General features: G+C 47.9%; 1 protein-coding gene across 1 annotated transcript in view; it reads left to right on the forward strand.

Moving 5' to 3' along the window:
* The first annotated feature begins 14,226 nt into the window (after nt 1-14,226).
* RFT1 (RFT1 homolog) overlaps nt 14,227-22,347 on the forward strand; it is a 37,543-nt gene continuing 29,422 nt past the window's right edge. The window contains exons 1-3 of the mRNA XM_038566170.1: nt 14,227-14,368; nt 19,172-19,257; nt 21,484-21,600. Coding sequence (XP_038422098.1) covers nt 14,306-14,368; nt 19,172-19,257; nt 21,484-21,600 — 266 coding nt within the window. The 5' untranslated portion in view covers nt 14,227-14,305. The remainder of the gene's footprint in view (nt 14,369-19,171; nt 19,258-21,483; nt 21,601-22,347) is intronic.

Genomic DNA, 22,347 nt, shown 5'->3' on the forward strand with positions numbered 1-22,347 from the left:
ACTCTTATAAAGTGACTCAAAAAGTGTTTTATATGGGAAGCGGGTACATTGTAACCTGCTTGGCTTAAGAGCAGAGCCTGCAGAAACCTTAAAAGGGTCTGACCTTGGTTTTCATGGGAGGGAGACCAGCCTCCTTTGCTCAGCACCTTTCTTGGAATCTTTCTAGAAAGTGGCCCAGTAAAAAAAAAAAAAAAGAAAAGAAAGTGGCCCAGTTTCCTGTTCAATAGTCTGGGTGGGGGGTGGGGGGACTCGGGTAGACCTCTGTCCAGGCCAGAAGGTACCTCCTATTCCTCTCAGCCAGAGAGCTGGAATCACTCCTGGCCCTGTGGGTGGGAGGTCTAAGCCATGGCTGATGGGCTCTCAGGCTCATGCAGATCAGGCTATGGGAAGCGTGAGCACACGACCAGGTGGGCTCCAACCTGGGACAGCAGGGTGGACAGGACATTAGCTGAGCAGGGATGCTGAGGTCAGCAGATTCCTGAAAGAGGCTCCTGGAGAATCTTTGTCCAGTTGTGGATGTGGACCAGTGTCTTCTTCCAGGCTGACCTTCTTAGCCCAGCCTGACAATCCTCACAAATCAGAAGGCCACAGAGGATCAGAATTGGGACCAGAATTTGGAAATTATACCCTTGTTCTAAGAGTCATGGTCTCTCCTCAGAGACCATCTGATCTGACCCCCCATCATAGTGCACAAAAGAGGAATGTGCATATTCTGATCTGTTTGCCTTCCCCAGCTCTCAGGTTCCTGTGAGATCTTTGTCTATGGAAGGGGGGCCAGTCTCTTCAGGCTGCATTCCTTGCCCTTCATTGTGGCTTGGTTTAGCCTATGGGGGTACTGCAGGGGCAGGGTGGGAAAGTGGACAGAGATAGGAAGAGAGACACTTTAGGCACATCTCCAGTGTGGTGTATCTTCTCCATGGCCTCGGATCCCCCTGGACACAGCCAATGAGGTTGTAGCTTCTTCTGTGTGACATAAGTATCAGTCAGTAATATTTTAGTGAGAATAAACTGGTTGGTTCCTTAAGTTCACTGCATTCCCAGACAGACCTCCATAAAGCAGAGAAGCTGGCACAGAGCTAGGGTGAGGAAAGCATATCACAAAGGGAAAAGGTGTAGAAAGTGAGTGGGCTGCCACAGGCAAGCTTTTTCATCCTAGATAAATGACCTCACCTTTCTGGACTTCAGGGTCCAGCAGGAAAAGATAAGCTACTTTAGGTATTTCTTTTTTTTTAAGATTATTTATTTATTTATTCATAAGAGACAGAGAGAGAGAGAGAGAGAGAGAGAGAGAGAGAGAAGCAGAGACATAGGCAAGAGGAAGAAGCAGGCTCCATGCAGGGAGCCCGATGTGGGACTCAATCCCGGGACTCCAGGATCAGGACCTGTGCCAAAGGCAGGCACCAAACCGCTGAGCCACCCAGGTATTTCAAATAGATGGAATTAAATGTAGGGAATCCATCACACAGGCAATGGAAAAGTGGAGATATTATACAGGAAATAGAAAGGCAGTCCAGAGAGTAGCAATGGTAGGAAGCCACCACCATCTCTAGGCTAAAGGGACAAAGGACGAAGGGGTGGTGTGCATGTGCTACCCTTGGAGATCCCCTCCCCAGAGCTCCACAGCCTGTTGGACCTTCCCCGTTATGTTTCTCAACCAGGGTGTTTGTGGCAGCAACTTCCCCATTTTGTACATACTTCCCTCCCACGGCTGCAGCTCTAGGGTACCCAGCTATCTGGAAAACTTTTGCTGCTCTGTCCAGCTTGTTTGGGACTGGAGATATTGGGACCTGTTCATCATCCCTACAGTGTCCAGAGAGAAAGCAGCAGGCCTGCTGGGCCAAAATGCTAGGCACTTGGGGCGAGGGCTGAAGACTGAGGCCCTCTGAGCAGGGCCCTGGAAACCCAGAAAGTCGAAATCTCCATCCCACCATCTAGACTCCAAACAGCACCAGCTCCTTGGGGTCTGGAGGCCAATGTTCAATCAACCAATGGATCCATAAGTATTTACTGAGCACCTACTGTGAGCCAGGCTTCATTATGCCACCTTGGTTTCACCTGACTCCAGGCCTGTGAGGTGGGCATTAAGATATAATCTCATTTTACACGTGGGAAATGGAGCCTCAGAAGGGTTAAGTCACTTGCCCAGGGTCCTGGGTCCCTACACTAAAGTGAGGCTGTGCTATTTTATATTTATTCCTTCACAGCCCTGAGGTATAGACATGGAGAACACTTGGCATGTAACATTTCAACATCAGGGGTTTCAAGTGTTTAGGAGTAAGCTCAAAAGTCAGGGATTTTCTGTCATTTATAGCATGGCTGAGACATGAATTGGAATCTTGCCTAGGTGAAGGCAGGTGGTGGGAGGCTGATTTTGAGGCTCAAGCAAAGCAAAGTAGGCTGAGCTCTTCACTAGCGCCCTGTGGGAAGGCAGGCTCCGGGGTCAGGTTATCCCCCCACCCCACTACAGTTGCCTGACCTGGAGCCAAGCCCTTTGTCTCTTCAGTTATGAGATTCATCATCCTGACCTTGGTGGGTTCTTGCAAAGACTACGATCACATACATAAAGGTCCTAATGCTCTTGGTACATAGTAGGGGCTGTGAGAACAGTGATGTTGATTGTGGCCTTGCAAATGGTGGCATAATTCATGGCTACATGGCAGGCCATGAGGCCTGAGTCAGAGGGAGCTCCAAGGGCAGGAAGGGTGATTCTTTTTTTTTAATTTTTTTAATTTTTTTTCTTTATTTATTTATGATAGTCACACACAGAGAGAGAGAGAGAGAGGCAGAGACACAGGCAGAGGGAGAAGCAGGCTCCATGCACCGGGAGCTCGACGTGGGATTCGATCCCGGGTCTCCAGGATCACACCCTGGGCCAAAGGCAGGCGCAAAACCACTGCGCCACCCAGGGATCCCTCCATAGTCACTGTTATCCAACATCCGTGTTTACTAGCACATTCACGGCGGCTGGACAGGATCTTCAGGGTATAAGTAGAGGGTGACAGCCCTCCATGGCTCCAGCAGTGTTTCCTGGGGTCCGAGGCCCACTTGCTTCTCAGCTTTGGCCTCCTCTGCGGGAACATTCTTCTGGTTTCCCATCACTTCCCATCAGGCTTGGGTAGGTGAGTGGCCAAGACCTCCTGAACTGTGGTACTTCTGACAATTTCACACACCCCTACAAGGTCGAGTAGGAAATGGGTCTGGATACCCCACTGTGAGTAGCTGGCTCCCCTGCCCTGGCCTCAGCACTAATGTCACTCTGCAGACACCCTCCCTGACCACCCCACTGAAATAGGCCTCCGACTGAATCAGCCTGCCTTCCTGATTCCAAGGCACTTATTGGGATCTAGAGTTGTCAACTTGGTTATCCATTTGTGGTCCACCTCTCCACGTGAGGAGGAATGCAGCTTGAGGCAGAGTCTTGCCTGTACTTTAGCTCCCAGTTTGGCATGTAGCACTTTATGGGCACTTGGCAAACATTTGCTGAACTCATGAATGAGGGATGACCAGAGGTGGAAGGTGTATCTTGGTGGGAGCCACAAGAAGAACCCTAGACAGAGACGGGAAGGCCTGAGTTCCCAGCCTTGCTCCTCCCCAGCTGTGTGACTCTGGGCCTCAGTCTCCCCATGTATACCATGGATGAAGCTCTGGGGAGAAGAGATCAGAGATCCTTTCATTTTATGCTCCCAAGGGGTCCCTGCCAACCTGCAACTCAGAGAAGCCTCCTCTGCCACAGGGTGACAGGAAGTCCTTGTGACAAATGCAGCCAGGTCTATTTTGAAATATGTTCTCGAATTGGCCATGTCTGAGCCATGAATGACTAAGCCTAAAGAATTCTCCCTTTCCTCAGGGCTGGCTTCCATAGCACGTGACTTGGGGCACCACCACCCCCAACAGGAGCACATGCATACATACATGTACACATGCATACAAGTTCATACACACTCACACATCCAATCACCCAATCTGAAGGCACAACTCTAACAACTGCATATACATGCTCATGTTCACCTGTTCACATACATACACCACATAGCACAAGTGAACACTCGCCCACATGCGTACTCAGTACATTCTTACTCAGACACATTCATACTCGCACATATACATGCATAGATGCTTACTCACACACTCACACATACCTACTCACACCTGCACACTCACACACGCTCACATTTACTGTCACACATGCTTACTCATGCAGTCGTGTACAAACTCATGCAGTCACACACACATACACACACTCATACATAATCACACACACCCTCTGTTGGACAACCCAACCCCCACCTGTCTGGCAGCTTGTCTTTCTAGATCCACACAGGCCTGACCTCATCTGGTGGCTGCTCCCTCCTCTTTTCCCTCTTGGTTCTATTATTTTCTTAGTCATGATGAGCATATTTGGAGAAGGATCTATTTTCACCCTATCTGGAAGCATATTTCCCCTTGGCCATGAGCTCTGCAGATCAGTGAGAAGGCTCCAGCTGCCATGGTATGGGCCAGGAGGGTTGAAGCCAAGCCAGGATGGGAGACCAGAGACACAGAGGCCAGATGGCTTTCTGGGGTGGTCTTACTGCCCAAGGTGGGACCCCCCCCCTCTGAAATTCTTTTTGGATAACTCTGAATTCAGGGCAGCTGCTCCCCACAGAACACAGGGCAACTGTGGTTGGGAGGGTCTAGCACTCCTCTTTGCTTCTTCCATCTGACCTAGGGGTATCCTTCACTCTTTACCAACCTCTCCTTTCTTCTTCTTCTTTTTTTTTAAGATTTTATTTATTTATTTATTTATTTATTTATTTATTTATTTATTTATTTATTTGAGAGAGCTCACATGAGTGGGGAGAGGGGCAGAAGGGGAGGGACAAGCAGACTCTCTGCTCAGGGCAGAGCCCAATTCGGCCCTTGATCCCAGGACCTTGAGATTATGACCTGAACCAAAGTCAGATGCTTAACAAACTGAGCAACCCAGGCGCCCTGTCAACCTCTCCTTTCTATAAGGGAGTCAAGCCTATAAAGATCATCTTTTCCCTCACAGTTCTCAGATAATAAAAGAACATGAGTTATATTTAGGGAACATTTCCTCTGCCCCAGCCTGTGTAAAGCCTTTTACATGCATCATTTCATTTCAGCCTTATAACCACCTTGAGAGATCATGCTAGTATTCCCCTGTTTCACAGATAAGAAAACTGAGGCTTGGGGCACCTGGGTTGCTCAGTTGGCTGAGCGTCGGACTCTTGATTTTGGGCTCAGGTCATGATCTCATGGTTGTGAGATTGAGCCCCACATTGGGCTCAGTGCTCAGCAGGGAGGCTGCTTGAGCTTCTTTCCCTCTCCCTCTGTCTGTTCCCCCTGCTCATGCACTTTCTCTCTCAAATAAATAAATAAAATCTTAAAAAAAAAAAGAGAAAGAAAACTGAGGCTCAGGGAGGTCAAAGAACATGCAGAAGGCACACAGCGGTGGGTGCAGAGCAGGGTCCTTCTGCCTTCCTATTGCTCAGGCCTCAGCAGAGCTTCACTGCCACCAGCACTCATCCTGCAGTGCTGCCCACAGGGGCTATGTGGCTGGCTCTGGTTGGGTAGTAGGTTTAAATTGAGAATCCCTGAGGGAGCATACTCAGGAGACCTGTCACTCACAGTTAGCTTCTGGCTGCACAGTATTGATCACACTGGTTTCAGGTGTGGCAGGGCAGCCAATGGGCAGGTTGGCCTTTGGGAGGCTGCATCACAGAGACAGAGCCTCTGAAACCTGAGGCCCTTGTCCAATCTCTGCCTCCTCCCGTCTTTGGAGCATTGTCCCTTCCTTCATACACATGCTCCAATGTGATAGCCCTGGGAGGCAGAGCAGGACAAGCTTTCATGCCCCAAGCAGAGTCCCTAAGTATGTCAGCACATGACAGGTGCTCAGTAACTGTTGGCTAAAATAAATAGAATTTTAAAATGGGCAAAGGAGGAACGCCTGGGTGGCTCAGTGGTTGAGTGTCTGCCTTCAGCTCAGGGTGTGATCCTCAGGTCTGGGGATCCCATCCCACATCGGGCTCCCCTTGAGGAACCTGCTTCTCCCTCTGCCTATGTCTCTGCCTCCTCTCTCTATGTGTGTCTCTCATGAATAAATAAAATCTGTAAAATAAAATAAAATAGGCAAAAGGGGGCACCTGAGTGGCTCAGTCCATTAAGCGTCTGCCTTTGGCTCAAGTCATGATCCTGGGGTCCTGGGGCAAGCTCCAAGTTGGCACCCTGCTCAGCGGGGAGTCTGCTTCTCCCTCTCCCACTTGTGCTCTCCAGTTTGTGCTCTCTCTCTCTCTCTCTCTCTCTCAAATAAATAAATAAAATCTTTTAAAAATAAATGGGCAAAGGATTTAAAGAGAGATGTCTCCAAAAAAAGACATGCAAATGGTCAATAAGCACATGAAAAGATGCTCAACATCATTAGTCATTAGGGAAATGCAAATCAAAACAAGACACAGCTTCACACCCACTAGCATAACTATGATCAAAATATGGACTATAGTAAGTATTGGTGAGGATGTAGAGAAATCAGAGCCCTTCTACACTACTGGTGGGGACATGAAATAGTGCAGTCACTGTGGAAAACAGATTAACAGAGTTAGCACAACCTCACACTTAGGTACCTACCCAAGAGAATTGAAAACATGTATGTCCACACAAAACACTTTATGCAAATGTTCATAGCAGCACTATCTATATCAGCCAAAAAGTGGAAACAACCCAAATCTCCATCAGCGGCTCAGTGCGTAAACAGAATGTGGTCTAGCTATATGGTAGAACAGTGTTCAGCCATAAAAACAAATGAAGTGCTGATACATTGCACAACATGGATGATCCTCAAAAAAACATTAATATTAGGGGCGCCTGGGTGCCTCAGTAGTTTAAGTGTCTGCCTTTGGTTCAGGTCATGATGCCAGGACCTGCATTAGGCTCCCTGCTCAGTGGGAGACCTGCTTCTCCCTCTCCCTCTGCCTCTTCCCATCACTCATGTACACACACTCTCTCTCACTCTTGTTCTTACTCTCTCTGTCAAATGAATGGATAAAATCTTAAAAAAAAAAAAAAAAAGGAAACCACCACATTATGTTAAGTGAAAGAATCCAGGTGCAAAAGGCCTCATTCTGTATGAGTCCATTTATATGAATTGCCCAGAATAGGCAAATCCAAAGAGACACAAAGTGGATTCTTGGTATCTAGGAGCTGAGAAGAATTGGGAAAGGGGAGTTCCTGCTGATGAACTGGGGTTTCTTTCGGGAATGATGAAAATGCTCTGGATGAGATCATGATTAACGGTTGCACAACTCTGTGCATATACTAATACCCATTAAATTGTACACTTTAGAAGGGGTGAATTTTATGGTACAGAATTATGAAAATATGAATTTATATTTTAAAATATTTAAATAAGTCTAACAAAAAAAAGTCAAAAGAATCTCTACGGGGGTGAGGAATGGAGGTCCAGAAAGATTCAGTGCTTTGTCAAGGTCATAGGGAGAAATGAGGTCAGCCCTGTTGTTGCAAATCCAATGAAAACGTCGCTGATAGCTCCTGTGTGTCAGGAATGCTCATTCCGTGTGCCTGGCAGTGTGGAGGCTTCTGCATGCATTACCTTATTTAATTCTTGCCATGACCCATGTGGCAGGGATTCTTGTTATCTGCATTTTACAACTGAGGAAGGGAGAGCAGAGAAGTGAAATGACTTGCTCAAAAGGCATTTGACTTATTTTTTTTTTTAAGATTTTATTTATTTATTCATGAGAGAGACAGAGAGAGAGAGAGAGATGCAGAGACAGGAGCAGGCTCCATGCAGGGAGCTCGACACGGGACTCGATCCCGGGACTCCAAGATCACGCCCTGAGTAGAAGGCAGGCGCCAAACCGCTGAGCCACCCAGGGATCCCCCAGGCATTTGACTTAGATCAGTCCATCTCCAAATGGTAGGGAAAATGACTTTGGGAGACCGTTTCCTTGGTTTTTTGTGTTGTTTTTTTTTTAACATGGCAACCTGCATCCTGAATGTGAGAAGAAAGACAGGAATGCAAGTTGGTGGGTGCTGCTGCAGCTAACAGGCTGTTAGGGCCCAGGGAGGGGTCCTGGGGATACTGGTCCCCAGGCTGGGATCCTAGACTTTTGCAGGGGCAAGTGCTTCTAAGCAGCCTCCAAGAAACTAGCATAGTAGAGTCTAGGGCAACTCTCCATGCTGGACTGCTGTTCCAAAGAGCAGGACACTCAACATTACTTAGGCTAGGGGCCTCTGCTGGCTCCAGCCCAAATTCTTTGGGGTTTTGGATAAACAAGGGCTGCCCCATTTCACCTCTGTGTGACCTTTCTACATGTGTAGCCCTGGATCTCAAGAACCAGGCCTCAGGGGCAGTTCCCGCTTAGCCTGAGAGTAGCCCTGGGTGTCTGTGTCATGTCGAGGCCAGCTGTATGCCAGTGCATCTCCTCACTAGGAGCTTCATCAATTGCTTAGCTGCAGCTTATAGGAAATGGTAAGGGGGGCACGGGGAGGGAGTTCTGAGGTTCCACAGCTTGGGTTTAGTCTTAACTCTGCTACCTGCTGGCTGAGTAACCCTAAGCAAACCACTTTACTCTCCTGAGCCTCAGTTTCTTCATCTGTAAAATGAGGAGTAATGACACACAGGATCATTATGTAACTATTATAAGCCCACCTCATAAGATTGATGAGAGGATGAATTGAGGTATTGCATGGAAAGTGGGGGCCTGACTCTCCAACATTAACCATGATTACACTTATAGGGGCTACGGACCCAGAATCAGGAAGCCTGAGGGCTGACTCCCAGAGCAGCACACGTGTTTGTATAATTGCATGTATCCACATCTTCATATCCTCACACGTTGCATGCTCTGCAGGTGACCAAACATTCACACTTACATATCCACACTCACATCTGAACTCACAAGCATGTGTACATTCATGTGCTCATACACACACATCCTCACACGGACTTTATGCATCTGAAGGCAGACCCTGGCAAGCAGGCCTGCTCACACATGTGAGCACATCCCCACACAACCCCTTCCCCCCACGCATATGAGCACATGTACCTGACGTTGTACTCATTCACACATGCATGTGCATACCCGTGAACTTGTTCTCTGGAGGCCACCAGCCCAACACTGGGCCCCAGAGCAGTCATAGAACTCTGCACTCCAGGGCAGTCAAAGCCAATCCCAGGGTCCTCCAATGGGCTCGGTCAGTTCCCTCCTACAGGCCCTCACTGCTATCGCTCTCTCAGCCCAGCATGTCCCTCGGTTTGACCAAGCCCTTTTGCCCTATCAGGCACAGTTCAAAAACAGCTTCTGCTAGGGATGCTTCCCTGACGCCCCAGCCCCCTAGCTGAAAAGATCTGACCCCTCCCTCTGAATTCTCCTGGCCATTTTTTTTCTACCTCAGCCTGCCTGGTAGCACTCTTGTGTTCTGGAGAAGGACGCCAGGCTCTGAGAGTTGCAATGATTGTGCCTCATTCACCCATGCCCAGCACAGGGTGGTGGTTCTGAAATTGAGGCCACGCTGAGCTGAACCACACTGCATGCATGACAGGTCACTCTCCTGTCTCCGCACAAGCCAGTGCCCAGAGGAGCCAGCAGAATCAAGGGCCTACCGCTGCTCACCCACAACGTATGGGCCAACCCTGGGGCCCCAGGGCTGCACTATGTATACTTCCTGGCACGGAATTTCCCCAAGGCCCTTACCCAGCCACTGCCTTCTCCGACCCCTGCTGCCATGACCACTGACCTGCAGCCTAGTCCCGACAGCAAGACCCCTTGCAGCCTGGACAAATCTGGGGACAGATCTCAGGACTTGCTCTGCCAGCTTTAAGCAGACAGACTCTCAGCTCATCAAAGGAGGCAGCTTTTGCAGGGTGCCTGAAGACGTGCCCTCAGGCAGTGCTTCTCAGAGCCCAATCCACTGGTCTGAGCCACTCAGGGTGCTCGTTAGTACATATTCCCAGGTCCATCCCAGCCTCTTGAATCAGAACTGCTGAAGTGGAGACCAGGAATCAGCATGAACAGTAAATACTCTGGTATAGTTCTGTTTGGGGGTCTTAGAGCCACACTGTGGTGCGGGGGGCAAATTCCAGCACCACCATTTATTAGTCCTTGAGCAAGAGGCTCAGTTTCCTGATCTGTAAAATGGGGACAATAATGATGCCTACCTTGTGCAGCTGCTGGGGAGTAAAATGGGATCATGAAAGTGAAATGTCTAGCACAGTGGCTACATGGGCTCAGCCATGTTCTCATGCCCAGAGACTTCTGAGTGAGAGGCAGAGCCGTGAGCTTCCCTTGAGGGAGGGCCCCTGGGGGCGGTCCTCTGGGCAGCAGGGCCCTCATCCAAGACGCCCGCCACCTAGTGGCTGGTGCCTGGGACGGTGCCTAGCTCGGCCTCCATTCAGCTGAGGCCCAAGGCATACCTTCCACTGCCCGCTGGCAGCCCCTCTCCCTGCCCTGCTGCCCGGGGAGCCTAGCTGGCTTGGCATCAGCCCTGGCACTCCCTCTCGCTTTGTAATAAAATAGGCTGCTTGGGTCAGCTTTCCTTGGCAGGGAGGCCACCTGGCACAGAGGGCAGGATGGAGGGGGCCAGCCTGGGGAAAGAGCTCCTTCAGTGACTGCCAATTATAGTCTGGTGTTCTCCAGGGATCACTGGTTCCTCAAACCAGGTGATCCCTGGGGAAGAACCCTTCTCATCTTCCTTCTTTTCCTAGTGCTTCATCATTCATTTATCCATGCATTCACTCATTCAATATCCAAATGTCTACTGAGTGTCAGGCACTGGGGCTTGATCACCAGGACCGGCAAACTTTTTCTGTAAAAGGCCAGACGGTATATATTCTCAGCTTTTAGGGGCACACTATTTGGCTCTTATAGCACGACAGTAGCCACAGACAGTATATAGACAAGTGGGTGCATGTGGTTGTGCTCTGATGACATTTTATTTGTGGACACTGGAATTTGAATTGCATATACTTCTCATGTGTCAGAAAATATTCTTCTTTTGGGACATCTGGGTGGCTTAGTTGGTTAAGTGTCTGCCTTTGGCTCAGATCATGATCCCAGGGTCCTGGGCATTGAGTCCTGCATCAGGGTGTCTGCTCAGTGGGGAGTCTGCTTCTCCCTCTCCCTCTGCTGCTCCCCCTGCTTGTGTGCTTGCTCTCTCTGTCAAGTAAATAAATAAAATCTTTAAAAATATATTCTTTTGACTTGTTCCCCCAACCATTTGAAAATGTAAAAACTGTTCTTAGTTTGTGGGCTGTACAAAAGAAGCAACAGCCAGCAGGCAGCAGTTCACCAGTCCTGAGCTTAGCCGACTACAAACAAACTGTGGATCGTGCCATACCCCCGTGGTGCCAATGCTTTTAGGAGAGGAGAGGCCTTTGGGGAGGCTTAGCACGGAGGGGAGGGAAGCCTCCAAGCTCAGTGCTGCTCAACCACTGCAGCTCTCCCAGAGTCCATCCCCTCAATGCCACATATATTCTCTGTGGTTTAGATATGGGGACTCTTAGGTCTCCTTTGGGACAAGAAGCTTTTGAGGGCAGGAATATCTTCACGCATTCAGGGTCAGAAAGCACCTGGGTTCTAATACCAGCTTGACTGCTCCCTAGCTGAATGATCTTGGGTGAGTTACTAACATCTCTCTGTGCTTCATTGTCCTCATCTATAATACGCACCCCCAAGAGTTGTTGAGGGGGATAAAGGAGTTGAAACATGGATGTACAATGCACACACAAGAGCCTGACATGGAGTCCGTGGTCAGTGCTCATTGAACCCCAGCACAGTTCCTCCCCTTACCCACTCCAGCACTCAGGATGGCTCTGAGCACAAAGTACATGTTCAATCTCTCCTTACTAAGTCCTAACTTTCAGAATGAGAGAAAAAAGCCCCCAACTCTGTACCCAGGAACCCCTCAGAGTTTGTGTCCTGGACTCCTGTGAGGCTTTGCTCTTTGGACTTAGCTTGGACATTTCCCTTTTGGCTTCTTTGCTCCCAGCAAAACGATCTCCTTGTCCCTCCTAGACCAGCCCATCAGGATGCCCAGGGTTAAGAGTATGTGGACATGAAGAGCTCTTGGTTGGTTCTGCTTCAGGGACGAGTCATGGAGGAGGCGGCTACTTGGCTGGGGATAAAGGGAGTGCAAGCCTACCTTGCTTGCCAGCCCAAGGTCCATGGCGATGGGCAAGCTGCCCAGACCAAGCCCTTGGGCATCTCAGCCATTAGACCAAATACATTAGGCCGAGTCTCCAGCACTTTGCCCTCCTCTCTGGGTACATTCCTCTCCCAGGTGGGTGCCTGATTTACTCTGCCTTCCAGAACATGCCCCCTCCCCCTCTAAAAGCCTCTTTTTGTCTAGTTTCATTTTTTCATAGCACTTATCACTATGTGAAATTTTATTATTAGGACTGTTTCAGTTAGTCTTCCTTCCATTAGATTTCAGGTTCCTGAAAGGCCAGACTTTTGTCTGCTTTCATCCTTATGATTACTCTCACAGAATAGATAGATAGATAGATAGATAGATAGATAGATAGATAGATAATATCTCCTATTTAATATATGAGCATACTGAGTTCCCCCAGGTTAGTGAGTAGCAGACTGAGGATTCAGTGCCAGGTCTGTCTCAGAGTCAAACACATTCTGAACCTCTACCATCAGACACAGTTTGATTATTGGCAAGATGGAGCGGGGAAGGAGAGGACATAGGCCTTGACCCCTGTAGTCTGTTTCTAGGAGCAATAGCAGCCGTAACAGGGCAGGTGGCATTTATGGAACTCCCAGGAGCCTTCTCCAGCACTGCTGCAGGAGGCAAAGCCAGGAGGGCTTCACTCTTGCCTTCTTGGAGCCCATGAGCTGTTTAGACAGAGACACATACTCTAGCCTCTTCACTGCAAAGCAGACTGTGCTAGAAGCTATAAACATAAAGTGCTTTCCAGGTGGTTAGGTTGCTGTAAGTATCTACCAAGGACTAGGCGGCTTAAACCAGAGGAATTCATTCATTGCAGTTCTGGAAGCTACAAAGTCCAAGATACAGTGCTGGCTGGTTTGTAGATGGCCGCCTTCTTGGTGCATCCTTGCATGGAGGAGAGAGAGCGAGAGAGCATTCCTCTCTCTTGTCTCTTCTTATAAGGGCACTAACCTCATTCATGAAGATACCATGCTCATGACCTAATTACCTTCCAAAGCCCCCACCACCCCCACCCCTGCCCCTCGTAATACCATCACGTCGGGGATTAGGGGACTTCAATATGACTTTGGGGAGGATGCTAACATTCAGTGCATAGCAGATGCTGACTGTGGTACTCGGGAAAGTCAGCACAATGGGGCCTGGACGAGTGGTTGGTGTGGAGGGATGCCATCGGGGAAGGCACTTTGGGGCAGAGGGCAACAGGAACAGGAGCCAAGGAGATAGGGCCTGTTTGAGGAATGGTAAGGGCTCCGAATAGCTAGGCCTGGGGCTGCTGGGAAAGGGCAGTGGTGGTGTGACAGGTGGTTCAGAAGGTAGGCTGGCGTCAAATCACGGGAAGGCCTAAAAGAGACTGGGCAAGGGGGCTTCCTACGGCTGCACAGCAAGCGGTAAGAACAACTACACGGTGGCTGGCGCCGGGCGTTGGGTGCTTCACGTTTTACAAGGCGCTTCCCGACCGTTCCTCTGCTCTGCCCTCAGCCCTGGCGGCGAGTAGGCAAAGCGCGGCGAGTTTAAGGATCTGAAGCCCGGGGTCGGCTCAGTCGGGCACAGGTGGTGCAGATCTGAGTAAGCCACATCTCCACGTCTCATCTTACTCGTCTGACGGCGGGGCCCAGTGCTCAGCTCTTTGGGAAGGGGCACACAACACCACGCGCGCGAAAACGACGACCTAACTTCCAGGCGTCCTTGGTCCTTGCAGTAAGGATGCTGACAATACCTGTGCCTGATTCCGGGCGCTGTGGCGCAACTCGGCAAGCCCAAAAGGCAAGGACCTCATGAACAAGGCGGGAGAAGTCAGTGTTCCCTGGTCGCTAGTCCGAGGCCTCGGGGAAGGAAGTCCGGCTCCTTTTAACAGCTTCTCTTCATTTACTTGGGACCGGGAGGGGCAAGCACTGAGCGCTCACAGGCTCAACCCGAACGACCAGGCGCAGGCCCACTGACGTCACTCAAGCCGGCCGCGTCAAGGGCCGGAACTTCCCGTGCTCCGCCTCCGCCGCCCCCAAGTCGCCAATCAGAGAGCGGGCCGCTCCGTGACGCCTATCTCCGAGCGACGAGGCGGGTTGGTGGCGGCATTTCCGGGGGACTGAGCCCCGGCGCCCGGGCTATGGGGAGCCAGGAGGTGCTGGGTCAGGCGGCCCGCCTGGCCTCCTCGGGTCTGCTCCTGCAGGTACTCTCTGGCCGGCCGGCCCCAGCCCGAGCCGAAGCCGGGATGCGCGGGGAGGCGGCCCTGGGCCCTTGAGAGCGCGCCCCCCACCCCCCACCCCGGGGAACACCCAGTCCCAGGCGTGGACCCCACCACAGAAGGGTTGGGCCGGAGGCGGTGCGGCGGAGAAGGGGCGCCCGGGCCTGGAGTTAGAGCCCCGGCTGGGAGACTGCAAACAAGGCACCTTCGTTCTGAGCGTTCGTTTTATCTCCCATGTGGTTGTAGGAGGCAGGCCGGGTGGCAGGGGTCCCTTTGGTGCGGTGGCATCGAACGTTTTTAAGGCAAAGGGTTCACTCTCTGCATATCACATCGCTGACCCTCAGAACACCTTCTTCAAACGCTCTGATCCCCGCTGAGTTCAGAGAGACAGTATGGCAGAGCTAAGAAAAAGATGCTTGGGCTTAGGAGTCCCGGTTCTGCCCTGCGCCTGCTGCATGACCCAGGACAGAGAACTTCTAAGCCTCAGCCCCTCATCGGGAAAATTGGGGTAATGATAGTACCTAGCTCATAAAGTTGCTGTGAGGCTTGACTGGAGTCATCCAGGTAATTGCACTTAATGCTGTACCTGACTCTTAGTATGCGCTTAGTAAATGTTGGCTGCATTTTCCTTCTGGCTATGAGACCTTGGATAAGTCACTTCCCCTTCTTGGCCCTAATTTTCATTATCAGATAAGATACATGCCAGTTGGTCCAAATGGTATCTAAAGATTCTTTTAACCCTCAGAGCTGGTCATTCTAAGTGGCTCAATTTTCCAGTGGTGCACTCTTGAGCCATGCAGCCTTTCCTCAGAAGAGTCTGGAATCCACCCTCTCCCTTTATTTTTTTTATAAAGATTTTATTTATTTATTCATGAAAGACAGAGAGAGAGGCAGAGACAGAGGCAGAGGGAGAAGCAGGCTCCACGCAGGGAGCCCGATGTGGGACTCAATTCTGGGACTCCAGGATCACGTCCTGGGCCCAAGGCAGGCGCTAAACTGCTGAGCCACCCAGGGATCCCCTCTCCCTTATTTTAGAGGCAGCATTTCTCTTGCGTATTAGGAGAGAGAACCAGCTACCTTTGAGCTCAAGTTTAGTCCTTGTCACTTGGCAGATCTCCGGCCTTGTGAAAAATTGCTTTGCTTTGAGCATCAGTTTTCCTCATCTTAAATGAGAACAATAAAGCAACCTCATAGGGTCATTAGCAAGATTAGATGACATGACTGTAAGTGCCTGGCTCATTATAAGTACTTAGTAAACACTAAGTATTTTTATTATGGTAATCAGGATTTTTAAAATGGCCATTCTAGGGATGAAATGAAACAATCACATAAAACATGTAGAAGAGCTCCTTGCACAAAATAAGTGTTTGATAAACATTCATCTAACTGTGAAGTAGGTGAACCCTGAATTTACCAAATTGTTTTCCTTCTATTCCACAGTATAAATAACTGAGTTTAGTGCTTTATCCACAACGCTAATTGTTTAGGCTTTGATGATACCTTACCAGCCAGATTGGCTTCATAAAAAAAAACAAGCAAGTCACACCTTAACAGAAAATACAACGGACCAGGAGTCAAGTGGCCTACCTGTGAAGTCAAGCTGTGTCATGTGATTGTTGTGTGACACTGAGCCAGTCACTTTGTTCTGAGTCTTAACTTGCTTCCTGTGCATTTACCCAGTTGCTTTTAAGGGTCAAATAATTAACATATGTGAGAATGCTTTATATTAAACTGTAAAGTCCTTGAGGGAAGTGGATGGAGGATGGGCTAGATGGGCAATGAATAATGAAAGAGGGCACTTGTGATGACAACAACTGGGTGTTGTGTATAAGAGAGGAATCACTGGATTCTACTCCAGGGATCAATATTGCACTGTATGTTAACTAACTAAAAAAAAATTTTTTTTCCATTCATCTTTCTTTTTTCTTTTTTTTTTTATAAATTAATTTTTTATTGGTGTTCAATTTACCAACATACAGAACAACACCCGGTGCTCATCCCGTCAAGTGTCCCCCTCAGTGCCCGTCACCCACTCACCCCCACCCCCCGCCCTCCTCCCCTTCCACCACCCCTAGTTCGTTTCCCAGAGTTAGGAGTCTTTATGTTCTGTCTCCCTTTCTGATATTTCCCACACATTTCTTCTCCCTTCCCTTATATTCCCTTTCACTATTATTTATATTCCCCAAATGAATGAGAACATACACTGTCCTTCTCCGATTGACTTACTTCACTCAGCTAAAAAAAAATTTAAGATTTTATTTATTTATTAATGAGAGACAGAGAGAGAAGCAGAGACACAGGCAGAGGGAGAAGCAGGCTCCATGCAGGGAGCCTGACGTGGGACTTGATCCCAGGTCTCCAGGATCAGGCCCTGGGCTGAAGGCGGCACTAAACTGCTGAGCCACCTGGGCTGCCCCTAAAATTTTTTTTTTAAAACCCACAATATATATACAACGCGTGTAATAAATCTTTTATTAAAAAAAACTTTATTTATTTATTCATGAGAGACAGAGAGAGAGGCAGAGACATAGGCTGAGGGAGAAGCAGGCTCCCTGTTGGGAGCCTGAGGCGGGACTTGATCCCAGGACCCCAGGATCACAACCTGAGCCAAAAGTAGATGCTCAACAAATGAGCCGTCCAGGCATCCCAAATCCCTCATTTTTAATATAAAAAAAATGGTAAAGTCCTTTACAAAGTTAAATGAAGACTATGTTGCTAATAAGGGCCACTGTGGAGCAAACCTCAACCTTCATTGAGGCATGAACAACCTCAGAGCTTCATTAACTCAGCCCTTTCTTCAAGCCAATTAGGAGATAGGGAAATAGCCTGAGACATTTTCTTAGACAATGAGAACTTTGGCTTTTAAGTTAGCATAAATATGTGTACATTGTTTTAAAAAAAACTTTAATTTAGGTTTCCTGAGTATTTTAATCGGTATATGTTTAATCTTGTATGCTGCAAACACTTGAGGTCGGTTTGCAATTACATTCTATTCTGCAAGAATTTGAGAGCTTATTCTCTGTCTTAATTCTGAGCTGGCCATAGTGAAAGTATTAATGCTTTTCATTTGTATGCATTTTTCAAAAATACTTTCACCTCCATAATCTTGTTTGATCCTTGTTATCAACCCTATGAGATAGGTAGCCTCATTTGACAGGAGGGAATTGAAGCTCATAAGAGTTAGGAGATGATGGGTGATTTGAGGTTATCAACTGAGCACTTTTTCCATCCAGGGCTCCATGAATTGGCTTCAGACATCTAAGATTGAGTAAAAAGTTTGGTTATACATATCTGCATGTTTCCAAGGAGAGCTAAAGAGCTTTCATCAGATTCTCAATGGCTACCTTTGATTCCATAAAGCTTAAGATTGTGATATCTTGGCTTTGGAGACCTTGTTGCTCTGTGACACTTATATGTTATAGACACTGGCAGTGTGAAACTGCACTCTCCCTTTTTTATCATACCTTTCCCCAGAGATTTCCAAACCATCATGGCCCATTGGCATATTTTGATTGAATCTTTCAAATTTCAGCAATTCAGGGGCATCTGGGTGGCTCAGTCAAGCGTCCACCATTTTTATTTTGGCTCAGGTCATGATGTCAGGGTCATGAGATCAAGCCCTGTATCTGGGTCCACGCTGGGTATGGAACCTGCTTAAGATTTTAAGATTCTCTCTGTCCGTCTCCCTCTGCACACATATTCTCTCTCTCTCTCAAAAAAACAAAACAAAAACCCACAAAGCACAAAAAAACCTAACTGCAGCTGTTCACAGGTAACTGAGTGATTTGTCATTTGCTGTGAAGCACACTTGAGTTACACCTGCCATGCTTCCTGGATGCGGGGTGGGGGGGGGTGCTGAGGTTTGCATCTGATCAACATCTCCATTTAGCATCCCCACTTAGCACCCTGTTGTTCTCTGTCTCATGGAGAAATTCTTTGGTCAGGTGGTTTTCTTGAATTGTTTGAAATCCTGGGATATATCCCCTTCAAATCGCAATAGCTAGCTAGACCGTCTCCCTTTCCCCATTTTGTATTATCTTATTATTTGCAGTTATCATTTAAAAGGTACTTCATTATATGTTAACAGTAGTCCTTTTTTTTAAGATTTTATTTTTAAGTAATCTCTATATTACTTGGAGCTCAAACTCATAACCCCAAGATCAAGAGACACATGCTCTACTGACTGAGCCAGGAAGACAACCTTGTACTCAAAAAAAAGAAAAAGATACTTCAACTCCTCTCGGGAAAGTGGCAAATATTCAGTAAATAAATACAGCCCTTTTTTTTTTCTTTTCTAATTAAGAAGACAAGTTCAAAGAGATTAAATGTCATCAGAATCTCCAGATATTACTAGGCAGAGAAGAAAGAGGAATTAGACCATGTGATGCCTAGAGATTTTGCCATATGCTGCAGGCTCCCACTTGTACTATTTCTAAACAGGCTGGAGAGTGGGCCAATGTGGAAAACTAACTAGAATTCTGTGTCTCCTGGAGTGCCTAACTTTGAACCTGAAGAAATTTACTGAATATTAGAGTCTCCCTCTTATTCATAAATTAGAGAGACTTCTAAGTGCCTTTGTGGGTTCTTTGACCATAGCACAGGAGTGCCAGGGGACTGCAAGGAACTCAACTTCAGAAGAAACTCAGGTGGCGCATTTTTGAGAGGGTCTCTCTGGCAAAGCTGCTGTATGTCAGTACATTATTAGGAAGAACAGCCACATATTTTCATTTCACAAATATATATTCCCAACATAATTTATTCTCATGTATTTTTCCTCTTTTTCTGTAGGTGTTGTTTCGTCTGATCACTTTTGTCTTGAATGCATTTATCCTTCGCTTCCTGTCAAAGGAGATCGTTGGCATAGTGAATGTAAGGTAAGAAGGGTTGTATCCTGGTATTGTCTACAACTCACGTCCCTAGTCAGGGTATCTGTGTGCCACCCTCAGATTTTAGAAGCATGGACTTTTTCCAGAAGCAGAGTGTTTTAGCAGTAGGCTGAGGAAGAGCACGCCGGGGTGGGGGAATGAGCAGGCGATGTTGCTTTTAATGGCCCCATGAAGTGTTTTCCATTAGTGGCCTCCAAATGCACATTTCTCTGCCAGCTGTTCCGGTTTGCCTGCTCTTAGAACCCAAGAGAGGAGTGGGAGTAATTCTCTGCAAACTCTGTCTCAGGTATAATCCTGTGTTCTTGTCCTGCTGACAGCAAAGGAAGCAGGAATTCTGCAGTTCGTGAGGATGTGCTGTGTAATTGCAGGGCTGGAGCAGCCTGCCTTCCCTCCTCAGTGAATTTTTATAATTGGAAAATGGTAGTTAGGGTGAGAGCTTGAGTTCTTGTCATGAGTCCCTTGGAGGCTCTTAGAAAGCTGCCTTGCTTTGTCTTTTAGACTCCATTTTGTTTCTTCTCTCCTTTCTGTTCAAAGGCACCCACACATACTCTGTATTCACAAATGACACAAAAGTATATGAAGTGATGTGAGTGCTCAGAATAGCTCAGCTTCTCAGGTGTATCTTCATGACCTGATAAATAAGACAGTGTGTTCTAGACAATATTTCACATCAGATACCCACCAGACATATGCTCTGGGCTCTGTTCTCAGAGTTTGGAGGAGATTCTCAAATTTTGACGGGCAAAGGAATCATCTGAGAAGTTTTGCACTAGGTAGGACTGAGGAGGAGCCCAGGAATCAGTATTTTGACAAGCTCCTTAGATGATTTTAAAGTAGAGGCCATACTTTGAGAAATACTGGGATCCCTGGGTGGCGCAGCAGTTTAGCACCAGCCTTTGGCCCAGGGCGCGATCCTGGAGACCCGGGATCGAATCCCACATCGGGCTCCCAGTGCATGGAGCCTGCTTCTCCCTCTGCCTATGTCTCTGCCTCTCTCTCCCACTGTGTGTGACTATCATTAAAAAAAAAAAAAAAAAAAAAAAAAACGAAGTTTAAAAAAAAAAAAAAAGAGAAATACTGTTTTAAAAGCAGGAAGAAGGGTGCCTGGCTGGTTCAGTGGGTGGAGTGTGTGACTCTTGATCTCAGGGTTGTGAGTTTGAGTCCTACATTGGGTGTACAGATTACTTAAAAATAAAATCTTTAGGGCACCTGGGTGGCTCAGTTAGTTAGCTCAGGTCTGTGGCTCAGGTCATGATCCTAGGGTCCTGGGATGGAGCTCTGCATCGAGCTCCCTGCTGTATAGGGAGCTTGCTTCTTCTTCTCCCTGTACCCCTACTTACTGCTCATGCTCTTTTGTGCACATGCACTTTCTCACTTTCAAATAAATAAATAAAATATTTTAAAAAATTAAAAAGCAGGAAGGAAGAGGACCAAATCTTTTAGGTGCTCAGATTTGAAAGCAGTTTGGGCTTCTTATCATCCTGTCTCCCCTAGATTAGCAGGTCTCTGCTTTGACAACCATTGTCTGGCCTGCCCCTTATTACTTAACATATGATTTGATCTCCTCATTGGCAATGGTGGACAGAAGCACTGGGTAGCAGCATGATCCTTGGACAACCTCAGAGAGACCTTAGCCCTGGGCTGTCCTCACGTGGCTTCATCAGCCACGTCTATTGATGAGGGAAAATCTCAGCTACCTCTCACATAGGTGCAGGAGAGTCTACCTAGGTACTGCCTATCCAGGAAGTATGCAGACAACCCTTGCTGATCTGGGTTGCAATGACCTCTGTAACAAGTCTTGCCTGTCCTGAGATGCTTTTGGCCAGAGCTTCCACCCAGTAGAGCCTCAGCTTCTAAGAATTGACAGGTCACCAGTCTCAGGGTGACCAAGAGGTTCCCTTGTTGTGTATGGTCATATCTTGTCCTTTTCTCCTCCATATGGTCAGAGCCGTACCTCTGCCTATAGCTGTGAAACATTAGGTTTTGGGGGCCACTGTGGCAGTGTTTATCCCAGCATAATGCCTCTGTAGGCACACACTCAGGTGTCCCCTGTTTAGTAACTCTTAGTTCCAGTGGATCAGATAAGTATGAGACCCTGTAAGAACTCACCTCCCTTCAGAAGACTACGTCTTCCTGTCCCTGGCAAAATCTCAGTAATTCTCTCTGTGGGGAAAAAAACTAGAGTCATTATTGATTTCTGCTTTTGCTTTACAGGCTGACACTGCTTTACTCGACCACCATCTTCCTGGCCAGAGAGGCCTTCCGCAGAGCGTGTCTGAGTGGGGGCGCCCAGCGAGACTGGAGTCAGACCTTCAACCTCTTGTGGCTAACGTGAGTTGTGCTTTGGCAGGAGACAGTGTGAAAGCAAGTCTTCTAGGTTAAACAGCAACACTTGCCCAAAGCTGAGTGGTTTCCAGCTTCAGTTAATTGGGAGGTGGGGGTTTGGGGAGTGGTTTCTGGAGACTGAGCATGGGACAGGAAGGAGAGAGCGTCCATGTGGAAGGAGTTTGTTGGCTGTTTTCTCTGTGGATGGCCAGGAGCCGGGAGGAGGCTCTGGGTGGGGGTTTTGGGGCCTGGTTTCTAGTCCTGTTTCTACCCTCTTGGGAGATGGTTTCTGCTGTTCCTGATGCCCATTCTGGGCCCCACTGGGCCTGTGCCATCTTTATTCCTTATCTTTCTTTCCCCCTGTAATCTTTTCTGGGCTTTTAACAACCACTTAGGATTTTTTGAAAGCCTTTTAGGGCTTTCATTATATCTTTTTTCAATTTTGTTAGGTGGATTTCAGTTCTGAGCCTTTTAGAATATTCTTGAAGGCCAAGTACATCAGCTAAAACTTGTAATGGCTTTTTGCAGTTAGATCCCTGCAGGGAGGGCTGGTCCTTGAGGTTGTTTCTCGGTGCTGCCTTACGTAACTCCTTCTTGCCTCGTGGAAATGACTGTCGTAAGGCTGGTAGGTGTTCATTTTATTAGAGGAATGACAGTTAACTACTCAGTCATATTTAAGTGCTCTGTGGTGCACATGCGAAGAGACACTGTGCAATGGACTGCTGCTTATTTGAATGTAAGAGCCAACTGGAT

The sequence above is a fragment of the Canis lupus genome, chromosome 20 (genome assembly GCF_011100685.1).
Source record: "Canis lupus familiaris isolate Mischka breed German Shepherd chromosome 20, alternate assembly UU_Cfam_GSD_1.0, whole genome shotgun sequence".
NCBI classification, from domain to species: domain Eukaryota; kingdom Metazoa; phylum Chordata; class Mammalia; order Carnivora; family Canidae; genus Canis; species Canis lupus.